The sequence below is a fragment of the Prionailurus bengalensis genome, chromosome D1, assembly GCF_016509475.1.
Source record: "Prionailurus bengalensis isolate Pbe53 chromosome D1, Fcat_Pben_1.1_paternal_pri, whole genome shotgun sequence".
NCBI classification, from domain to species: domain Eukaryota; kingdom Metazoa; phylum Chordata; class Mammalia; order Carnivora; family Felidae; genus Prionailurus; species Prionailurus bengalensis.
Window position 1 is genome coordinate 66433033 of NC_057346.1, and position 20392 is coordinate 66453424.

Genomic DNA, 20392 nt, shown 5'->3' on the forward strand with positions numbered 1-20392 from the left:
CAAAATGTCTCTTCCATCACCATCTTACTGCTACACCTGACTTTGGCCCTGGACTTTTTGAGTATGGGAAAACAATCAATACTATTCCTCTCTTCTACTGACCTCCACATTTCTTCACTTACTCAGCACTTAGAAAAGTTGTGGAAGCTTGGCTTGAATGCTAAAAGTTAAGTCCTATGCTTTATATCAGGAAAAAAGTGGAGAGGCGGCACCTGGTGGTTCAGTCAGTTAAGCATCTGACTTCTACTCAGGTCACAATCTCACGGTTTGTGGGTTCGAGCCCAGCATCAGGCTCTGTGCTGACAGCTCAGAGCCTGAAGCCTGCATCAGATTCTGTGTCTCCCTCTCTCTCTGCCCCTTCCCTGCTCATGATCACTCTCTCGCTCTCAAAAATCAATAAACATTAAAAAAAAACTGAATAGGCAGCCTCTATCAGTTCATAATTAATAGAGCAAATCTTTTATCAAGCAACTATTATGTATAAGCACTGTCTTCTAAGAAATTTGTCTAGCTGACTCTCAGACAAAAGGAATTTGTAACATAGCTCTGTAATATTTTGTTTTGTTTATTTGTTTTATTTTTTTTTAATTTCTATTTATTTATTTTGAGAGACAGAGAGAACACAAGCAGGGGAAGGACAGAGAGAGAGGAAGAATCCCAAGCAGGATCCACACCATCAGTGCAGAGTCTGACATGGGGCTTGAACTCACAAACTATAAGATTATGACCTGAGCCAAAAGCAAAAGTCTGACGCTTAACCAATTGAGCCACCCCAGTGCCCCAATATAACATTGCTCTGTAATGTTTTAATTTTTATAATGACCTATAGTTTTTAGAATCAGCAAAAAAAATAAGAAATTTTTTAATGGTCATTGCCAAATAAAGACTTTGGGAAAAACAAGAAGAGACACCTAACTCACCTAAAATAAAATCTCTAGTTTCCTTCAACAATCTAACAATAATATCTATCTTCACAACTAGGCTAAAACAGGGCTGGGGGGCATTATTTTAAAAGTACAAAAGCAAAAAGAGGAAAAGGGCATCAGAGACAATACAATGGGGAAAAGAACCAAATCCTTTGACATTCCTGGAAAGTAATTCTAAAGTATGATAATAAAAATGCATGTAATTTGTTATAAATTGGTTTTATTCACTTATGTTATAAATCATGGCTTATGATTATTATTTCTAAATCATCTCCTCATCTCTTCCTGCCTTTAAGAATTCTGAAACTTTCTTTGTTGTATCCCATCATACTCTTTCATTATACAGAATATGATAAACCGGGGCATGTGGGTGGCTCAGTTGGTTAAGTGTCCAACTCTTGGTTTTAGCTCAGGTCATGATCTCACGGTTCATGGGTTTGAGCCCCACATCGGGCTATGCCCTGGCAGCACGAAGCCTGCTTGGGATTCTCTCTCTCCCTCTCTCTCTGCCCCTCCTCCACGCATGCTGTGCCTATTTCTCTCAAAATAAATAAACTTAAAAAAAAGCAGGGTGGGGGGCACTTGGGTGGCTCAGTCAGTTAAACATCAGACTTTGGCTTAGGTCATGATCTCACAGTTCATGGGTTCGAGCCCGGCATCAGGCTCTGTGCTGACAGCTCAGAGCCTGGAACCTGCTTCAGTTTCTGTGTCTCCCTCTCTCTGCCTTTCCCGTGCTCTCTCTCTCTGTCTCTCAAAAACAAAGTAAACAATATAAATAAATAAATAATGAATGAATGTATGAATGAATGTGGTAAACCAAAAGTCACAGCCAGCACACAAACTACAACCACAAAATATACAAACTGCAGCCTATACTGAGTGATTTCTGTGGCTAACAGATGCAAACCTTTTTTTTTTTTTTCAAAGAAAAGAAACCTCAGACAAAGAAGCATTAAACATCCTGAAATAGCCACACGAAAAAAGGGAGCTTCTTAGAAACAAAGCCTTAGTAACTACTTGATCTATGAAAAACATTTTCGGAACTGATTAAGAGTGGGGTAGACTTGAAAAAATATATATATAACAACCAGCCTTAACTACAATTCAGAAAATGAGTGACCTGATTCTTCTTCTGACAGAGCTCCTCTACTGCAATGTGGGCTGGGGACTGAATTAAAGAGGTCACATCATATAAAACTCTTGCTATTCAATGATTAAGCCATTGCTTCAGTTTTCCCAAATCTATGACTCAAAACAATAATCTCATCAATGGTGTGACAGGAGACAGAAGACCTGGATCCTAATAGTTCTTTCCAACTTGTTGGGTAACAATGGACCAAATTTTTTTTTTCAAGTGGCGCTGAAAAAATTAAAAAACTATTTAAAAGTACACTGCAAAACTATGAAGTCACTTGCAAATATTAATCATTACCATCTGCCACAAGTGGTGGCTAGACTATCTCTGATTTCTAGCTCTGACTTTTTAAATTCTATGACCAATATTAATGAATGCATGCTCATTTTTTAGTGTGTTGTGCCAACTAGAAATAGTTTAGAAGTCAAGGAATCCCACACTCACAGAGGAATGAAGCTTAACAAGAGGAACCTCCAAAGACCTTCTCCCTATTGAGGCCCCTCAGCACTCCATGAAACTCTATTTTAGACTAACTCAGCTAGCGGTCCCTGGTGGCTCAGTTGGTTAAGCATCCAACTCTTGGTTTTGGCTCAGGTCAAAATGTCAGTTCATGAACTCAAGCCCTATATCAGTCTCTGTACTGGCGGTGTGGAACCTGCTTGGGATTCTCTCCCTCTCCTTCTCCCTCTCCCCCTCCCCTGCTTGCTCTATCTCTCTCAAAATAAATAAATAAACTTAAAAAAAAAATAGACTAACCCAGTTAGTTCAGCCCATACAGTAGATAACAGATGGCCTAGCAAGAGTCTGACCCGACTTACCCATCACACTAATGAACAAAAAAATATTACTAACCTGGCTCTCTTTAATAGGAAACTATGACAGATTCCATGGATCACCATCAAGCAAATATCCTAAGTATAATATCTGAGAAACCTGATAATCTAAACTATACCTATACCTGTTTCCATCTTACTTCATGGAGTCACATCTGAACCTCTGGGAGCACACTGAAAATGGCTTGAGAGCTGGCATATGCTCTCATTTTCTACCATAATAAGACTCTGTCACTCCTAAATTTACAGTTCAGGACTCCATATACTCCAAACTAAAATCAGTCATCACAGAACATCTGGAACACAGACATATGTTCAATATCTGCCTCACTTAATAACTTTTGAGAACTAGGGGCACCTGGGTGTCTCAGTCAGTTGAGCATCCAACTTCAGCTGAGGTCATGATCTCACAGTTCGTGGGTTTGAGCCCAAGTCAGTCTCTGTGCTGACAACTTGGAGCCTGGAGCCTGCTGCACATTCTGTGTCTCCCTCTCTCTCTGTCCCTTCCCCACTCATGCTGTCTCTCTCTCAAAAATAAACAAACATTAAAAAAATTTTTTTAGTTAACTTTTGAGAACTACATCTTAAAATCTAACAATAAAAGCCTATGTGTAAGCACTAAATTCCCTAAGAAGTTACCAGCTTCTAAAAAGTAAGTCTTTCTCTCTTTTGCTGGATCCTATGCCATATCCAGCAGGTTCCCTCATGTGTACCTAGGTTTCTGAGAGACTTCTAAGACCTCTTGACAGTAATTCATATCCAGGGATAGCAACAGGGAATTAAGGAGCCAAGTCCAAGAATTCCTGTCTGCCAGAGTCAGCCAGAAAACAAGCTTACAAAAGACATAAAACTGGAAATGGGTGTTGCCAAAGGACGCCTTAGGCAAAGAAAACTATTTCTAATCTAGGAAGGAAGAAAGGACCAAGCAGAGTCTAAGAGAATCTGGTTTAAGCACCAAACACTGTGACTCAGGATTTCCTTCTAAGAAGAGAAGAGCAAGGCTCCAGTGCCATTCAAGCAAAATCCACTTACTTCCAGTGTGATCCTCCATACCTGAGGGAGTGCAAAGTGAGGTTCTGTTTAAAAATATACAGTCTTGGGGCACCTGGGTGGCTCAGTCGGTTGAGCCTCCGACTTTGGCTCAGGTCATGATCTCACGGTTTGTTGAGTTCGAGCCCCGTGTCGGGCTCTGTGCTGACAGCTCAGAGCCTGGAGCCTGTTTCAGATTCGTGTCTCCCTCTCTCTCTGACCCTCCCCTGCTCATGCTCTGTCTCTCTCTCTCTCTGTCAAAGATAAATAAACATTAAAAAAAATTAAAAGAAAAATATACAGTCTCTACAACTAAATTTAGCATGTAATTTTAAACTGCCTTGGACTGCTCTGCTTTCTGTGTGTTGGTCTCTTCTCTTGACCTCTCCTTTACTCTACTTTAGAAAAGGAAATACATGACTAACTTAGGAAATCTCTTGTTATAGCAACCTTGACCTCTGTAAGTTATCAAAGATGCCTAAGGTAAGCTATCAGGATTTGAGTTTTGCTTCAGTTAGGAGTCTGGGATTCAGAGCAGAGAACCCTTTATACAATGACCCTAAGAGAATCTGCACAGAATTGACAGACTGGTAGAGGAAAATAAAAATAAAATAAAAATTAGTTTGAGGCACCTGGGTGGCTCAATCGGTTAGGCTTCTGACTTCGGCTCAGGTCATGATCTCATGGTTCGTGAGTCCCACAATGGGCTCTGTGCTGACAGCTCAGAGCCTAGAACCTGCTTTGGATTCTATGTCTCCCTCTCTTTCTGCCTCTCCCCTGCTCACGCTCTGTCTCTCTTTCCTTCAAAAATAAATAAACCTTAAAAACAAAACCTCGGGGGTGCCTGGGTGGCTCAGTCGGTTGAGCATCTGACTTCGGCTCAGGTCATGATCTCACAGCTCGTGAGTTCAAGCCCTGTGTCGGGCTCTGTGCTGACAGTTCAGAGCCTAGAGCCTGCTTCAGATTCTGTCTCCCTCTCTGTCTGCTCCTGACACACTCATATTCTGTCTCTGTCTCTCTCAAAAATAAATAAACATAAAAAATAAATAAATACCTCTGGGTGGTTTTTTAATAAATAAATAAATAAAAATTAAAAAAATAAAAAATAAATAACTCGTATTGGCTCTCTGTTTGAACCTGGCTCATCAAACTTTTTACAGCCACTTCATCTCTGGAAAGAAATAGCCTTTTTTTTTTTTTTTTTTTTTTTTAAAATATAAGATATCCTTCTTATTCAGCATGCATATGTAAATCAAAACTACAATGAGGTATCTTCACACCCACCAGGATGCTCATAATCAAAAATAAAGATAATAAGTGTTGGTGAAGACATGGAGAAAGTAGAATCTTCATACACTGCTAGTGGGAATGTAAACTGGTACAGTTGGTCTGGAAAACAGTCTGACAATTTCTCAAAAGGTTAAACAGATGCCATATGACCCAACAATTCCACTCCCAGGTATATACCCAAGAGAAATGCAAATATATGTCCACACAAAAACATGTACACAAATGTGGGGCACTTGGTTGGCTTAGTTGGTAGAGCATATAACTCTTGATCTCAGAGTTGTGAGTTCAAGCCCCACACTGGGTGTGGGCCCTACTGAAATTAATTAATTAAAAAAAAAATTTATACAAATGTTCACAGCAGCATTATTCATAGTGATCAAAAACTATAAACAACTCAAATGTCCATCAACTGATGGATAAATAGAACATGGTATATTCATACAGCAGGATATTATTCAGCCATAAAAACAAATAACATACCAATACATGCTACAACATGGATTAACCTTAAAAATGTACTAAATGAAAAAAGCCAGTCACAGAAGACCATATATGACTTCATTTATATGAAATGTCCAGAATAGGCAAATCTATAGATACCAAAAGTAGACTAGTGGTTGGCTAGGGCTGAGAGAGAGTTGGAAGGAAATGGGGAGTGACTGTTAATGGGTGTGGGTCCTGGGGGGGGGAGGAGCACCAGTGATAAATAACTGACTACACTCATGATTGAGCAACTCTGTGAATATACTAAAAAATTACTCAATTATATATATATATATATTTTTTTTAAGTTTAAGTAATCTCTACATCCAACATGAAGCTCAAACTCCCGACCCAGAGATGAAGAGCTGCATGCACTTCCAACTGAGCCAGCCAGGGATCCCTGAGTTGTACACTTTAAATAAGTGAATTATATGGTAGATGAATTTTATCTCAATGAAGTTGTTTATATATATGTTAAGGAGAGAGAACATACGCATACAAGTGATAAAACAAAACAAATGGAGCAAAATGTTAATCAGTGAATCTGGAAAAAGGATATGTTGAAGATCTTTCTACTATTCATGTGAATGTTCAGTGTGAAATTATATGAAAAGAAAAAGCTAAAAAAAATAAGATATCTCTCATGAGAATCACACACAGTATTCTTTCTTAACATAAAACAGAAACCAGGGCACCTGGGTGGCTCAGTCGGTTGAGCGTCTGACTTCAGCTCAGGTCATGATCTCATGGTCTGTGAGTTCAAGCCCCGCATCAGGCTCTGTGCTGACAGCTCAGAGCCTGGAGCCTGCTTCGGATTCTGTGTCTCCCTCTCTCTCTGCCCCTACCCCACTCATGCTCTGTCTCTCTCTCTCTGTCAAAAATAAATAAACATTAAAAAAAAAAAATGAAACAGAAACCTGTACTAGAAAAACTGACATAATGTCTGCTCCTGCCCCTGCCAAACAAATATTTTACTTGTCTTTTTATTTGTCCCCTCTACTCAACGGACTGCTTCAAAGCATCACTCAAGTAGCACAAAAGAAGAATGAAATGTGGCAAGGGAGAAAAATATTCTCTTTCTCAGGTCCTCAGTTTCTTCATCTGTAAAATCATAAGGTTATATAATCTCTTGAAGAGTGCTTCCATGTTTGACATGCCTTGATTCTTAATGTTCTAAATTCATTGCTCAATATGGTTAAGGAGGAGTATGATCTCACCAGGCCTCTGACCTTCCTAGTCAGTAAACATTTTTTCCTCTCTTCAAACGGTGACATTAAGAGATGATTTCAGTGTATTCTCAGTGTTCTAAATAGGCTCATACAGGATACTGGCCAGTCTCATTTCTATATTCCCAAGCCCTTCTCCTCAATTCTTGGCAGGATACTGGCCAGTCTCATTTCTATATTCCCAAGCCCTTCTCCTCAATTCTTGGCAAAGTCCTTTGCTCAGAGCCTGGGACAACTGGAGTAGTGGATGCAAGAACCAAGAAAACTCACATCTCAACGTTGGGCACAGGTAGTTCAGAGGAACCTAAAAAAGGTAAAAAACAGGTCGCAAGTATTCTGGAATCTTAATTCTCACTCAGAAACAGGGAAAGTAAACTCAGGAATCCTATCTCATGGTAAGCCTTCTCCTGCAGTCAGTGGTGGTGACCATAAGAAGAAAAGGGAGAAACAAAGATGCCCAGGACACCCATCCATCAAAGGGTAAGAGTGGGAATGGACTCTACTGCCATCTGCCTCCCCACTCAGGCTGAGCCAACAGTAATGAAAACGTAGATTGAAAGCAATTCTTACAGATTTGCTTATCTATCCGACAAGCTCAAAAAGCCAACAAGCAGATACTATTTCCTAAAGTTGGCTAGACTTAGGATTCATTCATTGATTACCTTCCTCTCTTCACAACCCAAAATACTTCCTCAACTAACCAGAAAGAAAACAATTTTCTTACCTTCCTCAGTTCCCTGCACAACAAGTATCTAAATGACTTGCCTAAATACTTAAATCTGCAAAAAAGGAGAAGAGGTGACAGGGAGAGACTCCTATAAAATTCGATGATTTGAGTTTATATTCAACAGAGCAAGCTCTATGGTTATTGTTGCAACCAGAGATTGAATCTAAGCTCTCTGCTTATTATTGCAACCAGAGAATGAATCTTAATCCTTCTCCACAAAACTAAGGAACACTGAATGTCTTTGATTTGCTTGTTCAGGATTCACTTTTTTAAAAGCATAGAAGCTATGTGAGGTATAGAACTTAATTTGCCTGGAGAGAACATAGACTCCTCATACCTCCCTAAAGAACCTGGGTACAGTTCACAATTTACTATAGTTTCACTTACTATGACATCATCAGTTTGGGAGCTATAAGGCTCGCTAAGGAGAGAAAATACACCCTGGAGAGTCTCAATACTGACCTGCATAGAGCTATTTGTATTCTGTTTTATTTTATTCAGATTCCCTCTGGGTCGTCCAGATTCCCCTACCAACTCACCAGAAATGAAATGAAGGGAAAAAGAAATCCTTCAATCAGTGCCTATTCGAACAAAGGCCACCTACTGAATAAATGGTCTTGGCATTCCACTACTGCAACCACATTTAAAAAGACAAAAAAATACCCTTCCTTCACACATTTTATACAATTGATCGCCTTTTCTTTATTCTCCCAAGCTTTCACAGGGATATAATTTTAGCTTGCTGAAAAAACAGATAATTAACAGATATTCGCTAAAAGAAAAGTAACGTTTTTGAGGGTCTACTTGATGAGATGCTTTTTATCTACTTTACCTGTTTTATACACGAAGATGCCAGCAGTTACCTAAATTGCCGCTAGTCACCAAGACAGCCAATGTATTGCAGAGGGGGAATGATTAACCGCAAAATCCATGCTCTTCACTTCCCGGCTTCATTCTTATGCTTTATCATTTGCAAACCATTCTCTTTATTTTCTAAAATCAAGTTTCTATATAATTTAATAGACACTCAAAAGCACAGTATAAAAATAACACTTGTCTATTCCACCACTTTAAAGTTTCTTTCACTGGGGACAACTTTGTTATTTTTATTCTTTCTCAACATGTTTACGTTTTCTAAAGACCCAGCCAGGCAGAGATGCAGCTTAGTGTAAGGAGCAATGAACCAAAAGTCAGCCAATTAAGTAACAGGATGTAGGCTCTACTGTCCTTCCTGGGGCTCATTTTCCTCTCTGAGGTCCCTCCCAACTCCAACATCATGAACTGAATTCCAACAACTACATCATAAAGTCAAAAATTTAATAAATATGAAACAGAGATGAAAAATTAGCATCTTTATTATAAGAATTTAAAGACCTAAAAGAGTGAACTTGAAACACTAAAGCAACCCCAACAAAAGGCCTAGTATTAACGGCATTACTGCTTCATGATATTCTTTTCCATCTGCTATAAATTTGAGAAAATAATATTTGTTTTGACCTTGATAAAAGTCATCAATTTATCATGTTTTTTAAAAGATGATCTATTTTTGTCACTTGAAGTATGCACCTAATTTTTTTTTTTTTTTTCATAAGAAACATGGAAATTTTTCTGGTGACAAAAATAAACAAACGGGTGCCTGGGTGGCTAAGTCAGTTGAGCCTCCAACGTTGGCTCAGGTCATGATCTCACTGTTGGTGAGTTCGAGCCCCTCATCAGGCTCTGTGCTGACAGCTCAGAACCTGGAGCCTGCTTCAGATTCTGTGTCTTCCTCTCTCTCTGCCCCTCCCCTGCTCACGTTCTGTCTCAAAAATAAATAACATAAAAAAAATTTTTTTAATTAAAAAAAATTAAAAAATAAACCAACCACCTTGTCCCATTATCTCTGAAACAAAGTAAAATTAGTCAACAGCATAATCACTTTCAGGAAACTTAAGTGAATACATCATGACAGAGCACTGGAAAGGGGTATCCCCTCTCAAGTCAGGATGACAACAACAAACCTCCACTCACATGACACCTACACACTGGACACTCCAGACAAAAACTTTTTCAAAACTGTTGCAATTCAAAGGCTCCAATGACAGTGCAGTGGAATTCATGGGGATTTTAAAATTATGACATTCTTCTGCAATTCTTTCCAAATCTGATCTGGGCCCCAAATCGCTCCCCTACCACTTCCTCTTTGAAAGATGACTTGAGAAGCCTAACGACCCAACCCAGACTCTCCCACTAGGTTGCTGCGCTTTTATTAACAAATGACACTGATCTCATAAAAGGCCACCAATTACTTTTCATAAAAAGAGGCACAGCCTCGGGGTACAGGACCTTCTAGAACTAAGAGAGTTCTTACCCTTCTTCGTGTGGCTCAACTTCACTTCATGGCTCAACTTTACTTCATATCCTATCAAACAGTGGGCCCATCCCAGGGCTGGTTTTGAGGAACTGGCTTCTTGGGAAGGGGCCAGAAAAACTCACCAAGTTTCTGTTTTGCTCTCCTTGGTTTTTTTTAGAAGTCTGGGTAGAACTTACTTGCACTAATCGTGAAATACCTTCTTCCCTCACCTAACGGGTGTTCGAGAACAAGCTTACCTTTATCTTGTACTAATTCACCAGACAGATCACACAACGCTTCCCTCTCCTCCTCGTCCCCTACTACAGGACAACGCGCAGAGAAGCCTTGGGGCCGTTCGGACACCTCGCGGCTCAGAGCCTCTAACCTCGCTTCCCCACCTCCAGCCCGATGCCCCCTTCCTCCGCGCCAGCCGTGGGTCCTGCGGACCGGCCCTCGCCCAGATCCCGGGACAAAGCGGGGAGGTTTCCTCGAGGGTCCCGGGCCGCAGTGGGCGCAGGGAGGCAGCACCGGGCTCCGCGCGCACTCACCCGACAGCTCGTCCGGCTCCAGCCCGGTCTCGGTGTCCAGCCCGCAGATGACAAAGTAGTCGGCGAAACGACTGGGCGCCGAGCCCCCTCCGCCGCCGCCGCCGCCGCTCATGGCGCCGGGGCCGAGCCGGGCCGGGCCGTGCGGAGTGCGGAGCCCCCGCACCAGGGCGCCCGCCCGTCCGCCCTCAGGCTGCCCCTCCCGCCGCCGCCGCTACCGCGGCTCGGGCCGCCGCCCCCGGCCCTGGCCCGGTCCCCGCGGCCGCCGCGGCTGCCGTGACGGGTCAGGGGGGCACCGGGCCGCCCCGCGCCGCATCCTGGACGCCTTCCTCTCTGCGCCGCCGCCGCTGCCGCCCGCCGAGAGCGCCGCGACCCGAGCGAGCTTGGAGAAGGGCGGAAAGCGCTGAGGAGAGAGCCCCCACCGCGACCCCCTCCCGCCGCGCCTGCGCAGGCGCCGTCGGGGAGGGGGGCGGGAGCCTGGCGGAAAGGATGACGTGATGCTCTTCGGGCCCGGAGGGCGGCAGCTTCCCAGGCGGCAGCCGCAGCGCCGCCGGCCACTGCCGGGTCGCCGGCAACCGCTACCTTCTACAGGCTGCGACTCCTTTTGAGAGGATAAGGAGGTGAGGGATGAGTGGGCGCATCCTGCAGAGCCGAGAGCCTGGCCCACGTTCTGTCCCCCCACCTCTTCCTCCTACTTGGCGGTCCAGACGTCTCCTCCTTAACCGGCCCTGTCACAGGAATGGGGTCGCAAGACTGAGCTCAACACCCCACCTGGTCCCATCTCCAGACTAGACCTAGACCCCAGATAGCGTCTTCTCCCTGCCCCTGCTCCCTGGCTTCCGTGCCCTGCCCTTTCCTCGGGCAGGAGAGCTGAAGATGCCGCCTCTTTTTGGTGGAGATGGATCGGCCAGTCCTGTATTTACCCTTGTTTTACAAATGGGGAAAACTAAGGCTCAGAAAGAAGCAAAGACTTCCCCCCAACTTTATATAGAGTCTAAGAGACAAAACCCGGACTAGAATCCTGGGCTCGCTGCCAGCTCCCAACTCCCTCACCCACCACCTCAGCCAGGCCTTTTCCCATGCACCAGGCTGTCCTCATCTCTCTCCTAGGGCCTCCAGAGGCCCCAGCCACTCAGGAGCTCCCTTTCTACTTATGAGAAATCTCAGATCCATCTCTGAGCTGGTCCTCCTGAGAAAAAGTGGGGGGGTGAGGAGGAGAGAAACTTGCTTCTTGCTCCTTGTCTTGGGACCCTCTGATTTGGTTCCCGTAGAAGGTAGGCAGGAAACTGGAGATCAGAAGCCAGGAAGGTAATATAGTACCTTGGTTACCACCATGGGCTCTAGAAACAGAATGCTCAGATTTGAATCCTGACTTTGTCATTTACTATGTGACCTTGGGCAGTCTCCAGGTGCCAGCCATCATGTTTTTGTGAAGATTACATAAGATAAATGTGCAAACAGGTAAAATGGTCATAATAGTGCCTGGAACATAAAAAGCACTCCATAATTATTATAAATTATTATTATTCCAGCAAAAGGTTTGATCTGGCAGGCTGCTACTAAGAACTCTGGAAGGCAGCTGGTTTCCCCAAGGACTAACCCTGGGCTCTCTCCTGGGTTCTCTCCTGGGTACTTCTCTCAAGCTTTGGTTCCCTTGGGGAGGGTGGCCTGGAGGTCACAACCAACATCACTGGGAACCATAGCACCTGCCCCTCCCTGTATGTAACCTGGCTGAACTGAGGGGACAAAAAGTGGGGAGGAGAAAGTAGCTTCACAAAGTTTATTCAGGATGGTATGAATAATCCTCCCCCATCCTGTATGTTGGAGACACAGACAGTAGAGGGGGATTAGGGAGCTAAATAATTACAAGGCATCTGGGCATCTCCCCAGGTTGGGAGATGGTCAGGGAAGGTTCCCAGAAGGAGGTATAATGTGACCTGAGTTCCAGAGGATCAAAAGGAACTTCTCAGGTAAAAAGGGAGAGAAAGAAGATGTTTCAGGAAGCATGGGCAACAACAGGGAGTGACAGATTAAAATGGTACATTCAGGCAACAGCAAGTAATTCATTTTAATGGGAAATGGAGAATTAAAGGGGGATGAAACCAGGGAAAGAGAAGAGGGACAGAGCAGGAAAGTCTTCAAATGCCAGGCTAGAGAATTTACTCTGTGAAGTGTGTGTAAGGAATGGTAACTAAGAGGAATTTAAGCTGAAGAATGACAAGATCTGACTGACATCTTAAAATGATTACTGAGGGCGATATGGAAAAAGAGACTTGAAAAAAAGCTTAAATGTCCTCAGTTTAAAAGTCCAGAGACTTTTGGGGCTCCTGGATGGTTCAGTTGGTTAGGAGTTGGTGAGTTGGTCAGTTTGAGCCCCGTGTCAAGCTCTGTGCTGACAGTTCAGAGCCTGGAGCCTGCTTCAGATTCTGTGTCTCCCTCTCTCTCTGCCCCTTCCCAGCTTGCGTGCTCTCTCTAGTCCAGAGACTTTTTATCCAATGCATCCAAGGCAATCAAGTGCTGGGAGATCTCTCACACCAAGTCAACTCATAAAACACAAATTCGAAACAAAACCCCAACTGTATTAATTTGCCTTGGGAAATGTAACTGCTCAGAGGCCCAGAATACTCAATTGTAAAGTGATCTCCTTCCCAGTAGGAAATATGTTTGGCAGAGTGATTGCTTCTATTGAGAGTCAGAGAGAAAACAAAGCTGGATGTTCTTTAGATTTAGTGTTTAAATCCCCACTCCTGCTTTTACTAGCTGTGTGAACTGAGGCACATCAATTAACCTCTCTGGAGTAAGAATAATCATTCTTAACCTTTTTCACAAGATTGATTTGAAGATTATTAAATTAATTTTTAAAAATCAATGAAAAAAGGAATTTCAGATATCTGGGACATAATACATTCTTAATAAGTGGCATTCCAGGGCACCCATTTCATAATGAAGGACATTAGAGAGAGCAAGTGAACATGTAAGGCAAGGTAATTCCAGGAAAGGGCAGGAGGCAGAAGTGTGCCTGGAGTGTGCAAGGAGCTATAAGAAGCCTAAGGTGGCTGGGAAGGGTTGGGGTGGGAAGAGCGGTAGAAGACGGTAAAAGTTGTGGAGTTACCTTGTAGCTCAAAAAATCATGTTTCCCCTTAACACAGTGTGTGGCATTGTCCCTAGGAAACAACTGTCTGCTCATGGCAACATTTCCCAGTCCCACTTGCATCTAGATCTGGCCATGTGGCTAGTTCTTACCAATGGAATATGTGCAGGAATTTATGTGTGTCACTGCTGGGTCAGTGTATTTAAGAAGTAAATGAGGTTTCAGTCTCTCTTGTAGGCTTTTCACCAGCTAGAAGAATTCTGAGGTTCTAAGGAAAGATGAAACAGAAGACAGAAGGAGCCTGGATCTCTGAATCAAGCATGTAGAGGAAAGGCTCCAGAACAAAAATCAACTTGAGATGTATTAAGAAGTTATAAATGTCATGAACAAAAGTTTAAATCTTCTAAAGATAATATTAACAAATACATTTCTAACCTCTGGGTAGGGACTTTGTAAACAAGTTACAGAAAGCACTATCCATAATATAAAAGATTGAGGGGCACCTGGGTGGCTCAGTCAGTTGAGTATCTGACTCCTGATTTCTACTCAGGTCATGATCCCAGAGTTTTGGGATCGAGCCCCTTGCTGGGCTCTGCACTGAGCATGGAGACTGCTTGTGATTCTCTCTCTCCCTCTGCCCGTCTCCCCCATTCGTGTTCTCTCTCCAAATAAATAAACTTTATATATATCTCCAAGGCACTGTTTTAAGCACTTTATGTATATTAACTCTGCCTAGAACTTGTCCCTGAACTCAAGATTTGTATATCTAACTGACTTCTTAACATCTCAGTTTGGAGGTCTAAAAGGCATTTCATATTCCAAATTGTATTTCTGATTTGTCTCCATGATGCTGCCCCTTCCACACTCTTTCCCCATATAAGCAAATGGAAACCCCATTCTTTCAGCTCATGCAAAAACCTTACACTCATTCTTGATTTCTCTCTCTCTCTCTCTCTCTCTCTCTCTCTCTCTCTCTCTCTCCACACACACATTAGAAAGTTCTCTTAGTTACAGAAAATAATGATTAAAGCATAGCACAATGCTTTCTAACTTATAATCCCTTTAAAATTGTCTGGCTCAGAAAATTATAAAAGGAAACTGAAAAAAGAACAAGCTACTGAAAGTGTGAAACATTCTGGTTATATGAAATCCAGAAAATTACTAAGCATATTTCAAAAAATACTTTGGAACTTTATAAGTTACCTCTACTTTTAATGAATGTTGCTAGATAATGCTATCAATAGTGGAAAAACTGGGAAATAAAAACAAATTCACATTGAATAAAACACAATGATATATACAATGAATGTAATAAATCCCTCATTTTAATATAAAAATATACCATTTTTATTAATAAATCAGTTCTTTTTGCTTGATATATATCTATTTAATAATTTTTTTAGGTAAGTTCTGTGCCCAATGTGGGGCTTGAATTCATGACCCCCCAGTCAAGAGTCACATGCTCTACTGACTGAACTAGCCAGGCACCCCTCAACAAGTATTTTAAACTAGTTTGAAGGGTGGGAATGCAAGCTGGTGCATCCACTCTGGAAAACAGTATGGAGGTTCCTCAAAAAACTAAAAACAGAACTACCCTACGACCCAGCGATTGCACTACTAGGCATTTATCCAAGGGATACAGGTGTGCTGTTTCGAAGGGACACATGCACCTGCACATTTATAGCAGCACTATCAACAATAGCCAAAGTATGGAAAGATAGATGGATATTGGTTAAAGAAGATGTGGTATATATATATATATATATATATATATATATATATATATACACAATGGAGTACTACGAAGGAAATCTTGTCATCTGCAACTACGTGGATGGAACTGGAGGGTATTATGCTAAGTGAAATTAGTCAGTCAGAGAAAGACAAAAATCATATGACTTCACTCATATGAGGACTTTAAGAGACAAAACAGATGAACATAGGGATGGGAAATAAAAATAATATAAAAACAGGGAGGGGGACAAAACATAAGAGACTCTTAAATATGGAGAACAAACAGAGGGTTACTGGAGGGGTTGTGGGGGGGGGGGGGGGGATGGGCTAAATGGGAAAGGGGCATTAAGGAATCTACTCCTGAAATCATTGTTTCACTATATGCTAACTAACTTGGATGTAATTAAAAAATAAAAAAATAATTTTAAAAAATTTCTAAAAGTAAAAAATTTAAAAAAAAGAGAATTCCTGCAAAAAAAAAAAAAAACAGTTTGAAGGGACACCAAATTATTTGCCTTTTTATTACTCCCTTGAATGTTGGCTCTGCCCTGAAGAAATGTAGGAACAGCAGGGCTGTACCTTGTGAGCCTGTAGCCTGAAAAAGCAATAGCAAAGTAAAGGGGAAGGAGGATATGATCACAACAGTTCAGCCCAACAGCAGAGCCAAACCCTGCTTTGAAGGATGGAATGAGGTCATTGGTGTATCTTGGATCATATATATGATGGATCATATTTAGATAGATAGAGAGAGGGATAAGTAAATATATACATCATGGTATGTAGCAACAAAAACAAAACCAATGTGTAACAATCCAAATATCCAGCTATAGGGGACAAGTCAAAGAAACTACAGTTTGTGCAAAAAATTGAAGTATGTTGTAAAACAAAAAAATAAAAAGAAGGAAAGATAAAAAAAAAGGAGACATATTGTGTACTGATGTGGAAAAATATCCAAGATACACTGTTAATGTAAAAAGCAAGTGCAAAACAGTGTGTATAATAGCTAAAATGTGAAAGCAACCCAAATGTCCATCCATGAATGAATGGATAGGTGAAATGTAGTATATATACACAACGGAATATTTCTCAGCCTTAAAAAGAAGGAAAAGAAGACACGTGCTACAACATGGATGAACTTTGAGGACATTACACTAGATGAAATAAGCCTGTCACAAAAAGACAAATACTATATGATTCCACTTACTTGAGTTACCTAGACTAGTCAAAATCCTAGGGACTTGAAAGTAGAATGGTGGTTGCCAGGGGAGAGAAGAAAGAGTGAGAAGTCATTATTGAATGGGTATAGAGTTCCCATTTTGCAAGATGAAAAGAGTTTTAGAGATGGACGGTGGTGATGGTTACACATTATAAATGTACTTAATACCACTGAACTGTACACTTAAACATTATTAATATGGTAAATTTTATGTTATGTACATTTATTTTGCCACAAATTTTTAAATTGAGAAAAATCCCACATTTGGAAAAATAATGCAATTTCAAGGTAACTCATCTTTATTTAGTTGTTCTGAACTTACTTCCTGGACACTAGTTTTTAAAAATGAAAAAGTAAGTGTGTCTGGGTGGCTCAGTCAGTTGAGCATCTGACTTCAGCTCAGGTCATGATTTCGCAGCTCATGGGTTTGAGCCCTGTGTCGGGCTCTGTGCTGACAGCTCGGAGCCTGGGGCCTGCTTCAGATTCTGTGTCTCCCCTCTCTCTCTGACCCTTACACACTCCTGTTTATTTTTGAGAGAGAAAGAGAGACAGAGTATGAGCAGGGTAAGGGCAGAGAGAGTGGGAGACATAGAATCCAAAGCAGGCTCCAGGCCCTAAGCTGTCAGTACAGAGCCCAATGGGGGGCTCAAACCCCTGAACCACCAAGATCATGACCTGAGCCGAAGTTGGATGCTTAACCGACTGAGCCACCCAGGCACCCCATCAGAGAATTTTTTTTTTAATGTAGAGAAAATAAACTCACGTATTGAAAGACAGCTTTTTATTTCTTTTTGACAGTTGAGAAATACATATTTATTCTGATACTTCTGACCAGTTGTGCAACTAATCTAGGACAAATTACCAAATAAATTTTACATTATTTCTTCAGGACTGGAGTTTTTCGATGGCTTCAGATTTGGGATCTTCAAATGTGAAGTTAGGGAATGTATTCATGTCTGCTTTACCATACATTTGGTTAAGTTTTTAAAAACTCCCTCTCCGGCTCTTGCTGGTACTCTGGGCCAATATCAACACGTCCTCCAGATGCCTGTGCTTAGTTCTCTATTCTCTAATCTTATCGATGAAAAGTTTTTGTACAGGATCAAGTTCCTTAGTAAATGCTGCTGCTATAATACCAATGTTCCTCTTCAAACAGACTGAGACTGTGAACCTAATGACCGAGGAAAACCTGAAGAGCCTCTGCTATGGACAGGAAACTTCTCGGAGGAGGTCTGCGACCAGAAGGCTCTAGGTGAGATAGACGAAAGACAGCTCTTACTAGAACTGAAAATTCTGTCAATAATTGAAAATTACCTTACAGACACTTATGCTAAGATAGCACTTCTTAGTTGATGTGAAAAGGATCAGTTTCGTGATTTATAAATTTTACTGCTAGGATTTTTGGTGCAATAAATATTGGTATTATAATATATTCCTATAATAATATGGGTTTCTGAAATCAGACTCTCCAGGTTCAAATCTCAACTTTACCATTTATAAAATCTGTAATTTTAGGTAAATTTTTTAACCCCTCTATGCCTCGATTGCCTCATCTGTAAAATAGAGATATTACTGGCTTACATGTTTGCTGCATTAATTAAATGAGATGAAAGGTAAGAAAAAGAAGGGTGTATAATATGTTAGTGTCTGTGTAAAAAAGAAAAATAAAAGAACTATGTACTTTCTTTCTTGTATACACATAATACTATTTTTGGAAAAATAAGACATTATTAAAGTTGGTTACTCCTAGGGAAGGAAACTGAATGGCTGGGATAAGAAATAGAAGGGAAACGTTTCATCTTATATTGTTTTGTACTTTTTGAGTTTTAAACCATTTTAATGTATTATCTCTTCAAAAATAAATAATATTAAAACTTTTTAAATGCCATCCCCTTTCTCCAGTCTCGCCTACTCACACAAGATTAATGTGCCATCCATGTAACTCTGGTCATGCTAAATTGCTAGTAGGATACTAATTCTTTCTAGTGTGACTGTTAAGGCTCTCTTTGATCCAGGCTCAACCCACCCATCCTATTATTCTTCCAAGAATCTCCCTTCACACCATCTATATATCTAGTCAAGCCTTACTGCTCACTATTTTCCAAGCGGCCACCCTCTTTGGGACCAAAGTGTCCATTACCCATCCCCTCTCAGAATTTGGAAAGTCCAAAGTGAACCACATGTTTATAGCTCCTGCCCTGCACCTCCTTTCCCACCTCATTTTCTCTGATTTGTGTCAGCAAACATGTATAAAACCTTCTCCCTGACCCTCCCTGATAACAGCCCTAGCAGTTCAGGCTTTAGAATGGGGCCCTGCTGCTCCAACTCAGACTTGTAATTCCAAAAGGAAGAGCTATGTGGGTCCAAAAATCACTGGGTCAATGGTCTTTGTCCACAAAAAACTCAGGGAACAGGGGCATCCCCACCTTCTCCTTCTAAGCTAGGCCTGTCCTGGGCCCAAAGGGAAAAGCAAGTTGTGGGACACTATGCCAGGCAAATATGAGGACCCTCTGCTGGCCTGACATACTAGATAGGCAAGGAGGTTGGGACAACCTCCCTAACCTTTTCACCTATACATTCTTGCCTTGGTTCTATGTAGAACCTCTGAAAAGGAGGTAGGGCCAATGCTGGATTCCAAGCTAATACCAGATTAATTGTCCTCCTTCACTTGTTGACCCCATTCAGGGCTGAGCTCATGCCCTGCCTCTTCTAAGGGTCCTCCACTGAGAACTCCCAGAGCCCTCCCCATCTCACCACACAGGGCCTTGATACCAGCTATTCAGTTTCCTTCCCCCAAAGCAATCAATGTTCGCAATGCTTTGTTTATCCTTCCAGAAATAGTCTATGGCCTATACTAGCAGGGGCACTTCCTCTAGCAAGACCGGAATTAACTTGACTCCACCCAAGTAGAACCTGCCCACTCCCCAGCTCACAGCACAGTATTCAAGAAAGATCAGCTGATGAACCCACAGGTGCTCAAAATTCTCTCCAATGCTCAGTGAAGAGTTCACCATGTGCAAAATTCACCATGTGCACCATCCTATTGATGATCCAGAGAAATGTAAGCTTTACAATATGGGCTTTCTTAAGACTAGAGACACAAATTCAGCTAGATATAGACTGATACCCTCACAGCCATCTCTGGCAGCCAGCTGCTTCTGCACAGTGATCCACGTCTACAAAAGAAGTCACACAGGCTTTACTTTCCCATGCCCTATTGTCCCACCAGCCCCCAATATCTCATTCATAATGAGCATCAGGCTCGTTCTGTCTCTCAATGACACAAACTCCCTGAATTGGTTGAAAATTAGAAATCACCCTTTAGCTACCATAACCTATAGCAAGAGAGAAGCCCCAAGGAAGAGTCAGAATCAAGCAGCATCTGATGTCTTCTGGCATGGGGAAGTATGAAGTTGAGCAACAGGAAGAGCAAATTGCAGATAATGTCCACACATGTTGCAACTTTCCCAGAAGTCGTTCATGAGCACATGCATGTGCATGTCTATGTACATGTCTGAGTTTATATGTCAGTGAACATTTGTGCATAGGGTTGATCATGTATATGTATGTATTTATGTATATTAGAGATATTTTTGTGTATGTGCACATGTAAATAACTGTGTGTTGTGTGTACCTGAGGAGGTTAAGGCAGGGCAGAGTGGCAAGAACAGGTAAGTATAGGGTACCTTTGCCTCTTGACAAACCCAGGAGTGACTCACTGGTGGTCCACTCCTCCCCTCAATCCTCCTAGGTTGAGGACTCTTTTGAGAGTCTGGGTACATGGCCTTATATGTGCTGTTGCCAGCCCTCTCCCTTGGACTGTGA

The 20392-nt window shown here is 41.8% G+C and overlaps 1 protein-coding gene and 1 pseudogene across 6 annotated transcripts in view; both read right to left on the bottom strand.

Annotated features, from left to right (window-relative positions):
• DENND5A (DENN domain containing 5A) overlaps nt 1-10720 on the bottom strand; it is a 119124-nt gene extending 108404 nt beyond the window's left edge. For 2 of the 6 annotated variants that reach the window (XM_043580607.1, XM_043580605.1), the window contains exon 1: nt 10530-10686. In XM_043580607.1, coding sequence (XP_043436542.1) covers nt 10530-10641 — 112 coding nt within the window. In that variant the 5' untranslated portion in view covers nt 10642-10686. Of the gene's footprint in view, nt 1-10529 lie in introns of all 6 variants that reach the window. The other 4 variants (XM_043580610.1, XM_043580606.1, XM_043580608.1 and 1 more) reach the window with 3 other exon arrangements.
• A 6625-nt stretch (nt 10721-17345) lies between these two features.
• LOC122484289 lies at nt 17346-19706 on the bottom strand (annotated as a pseudogene).
• Nucleotides 19707-20392: the final 686 nt, after the last annotated feature.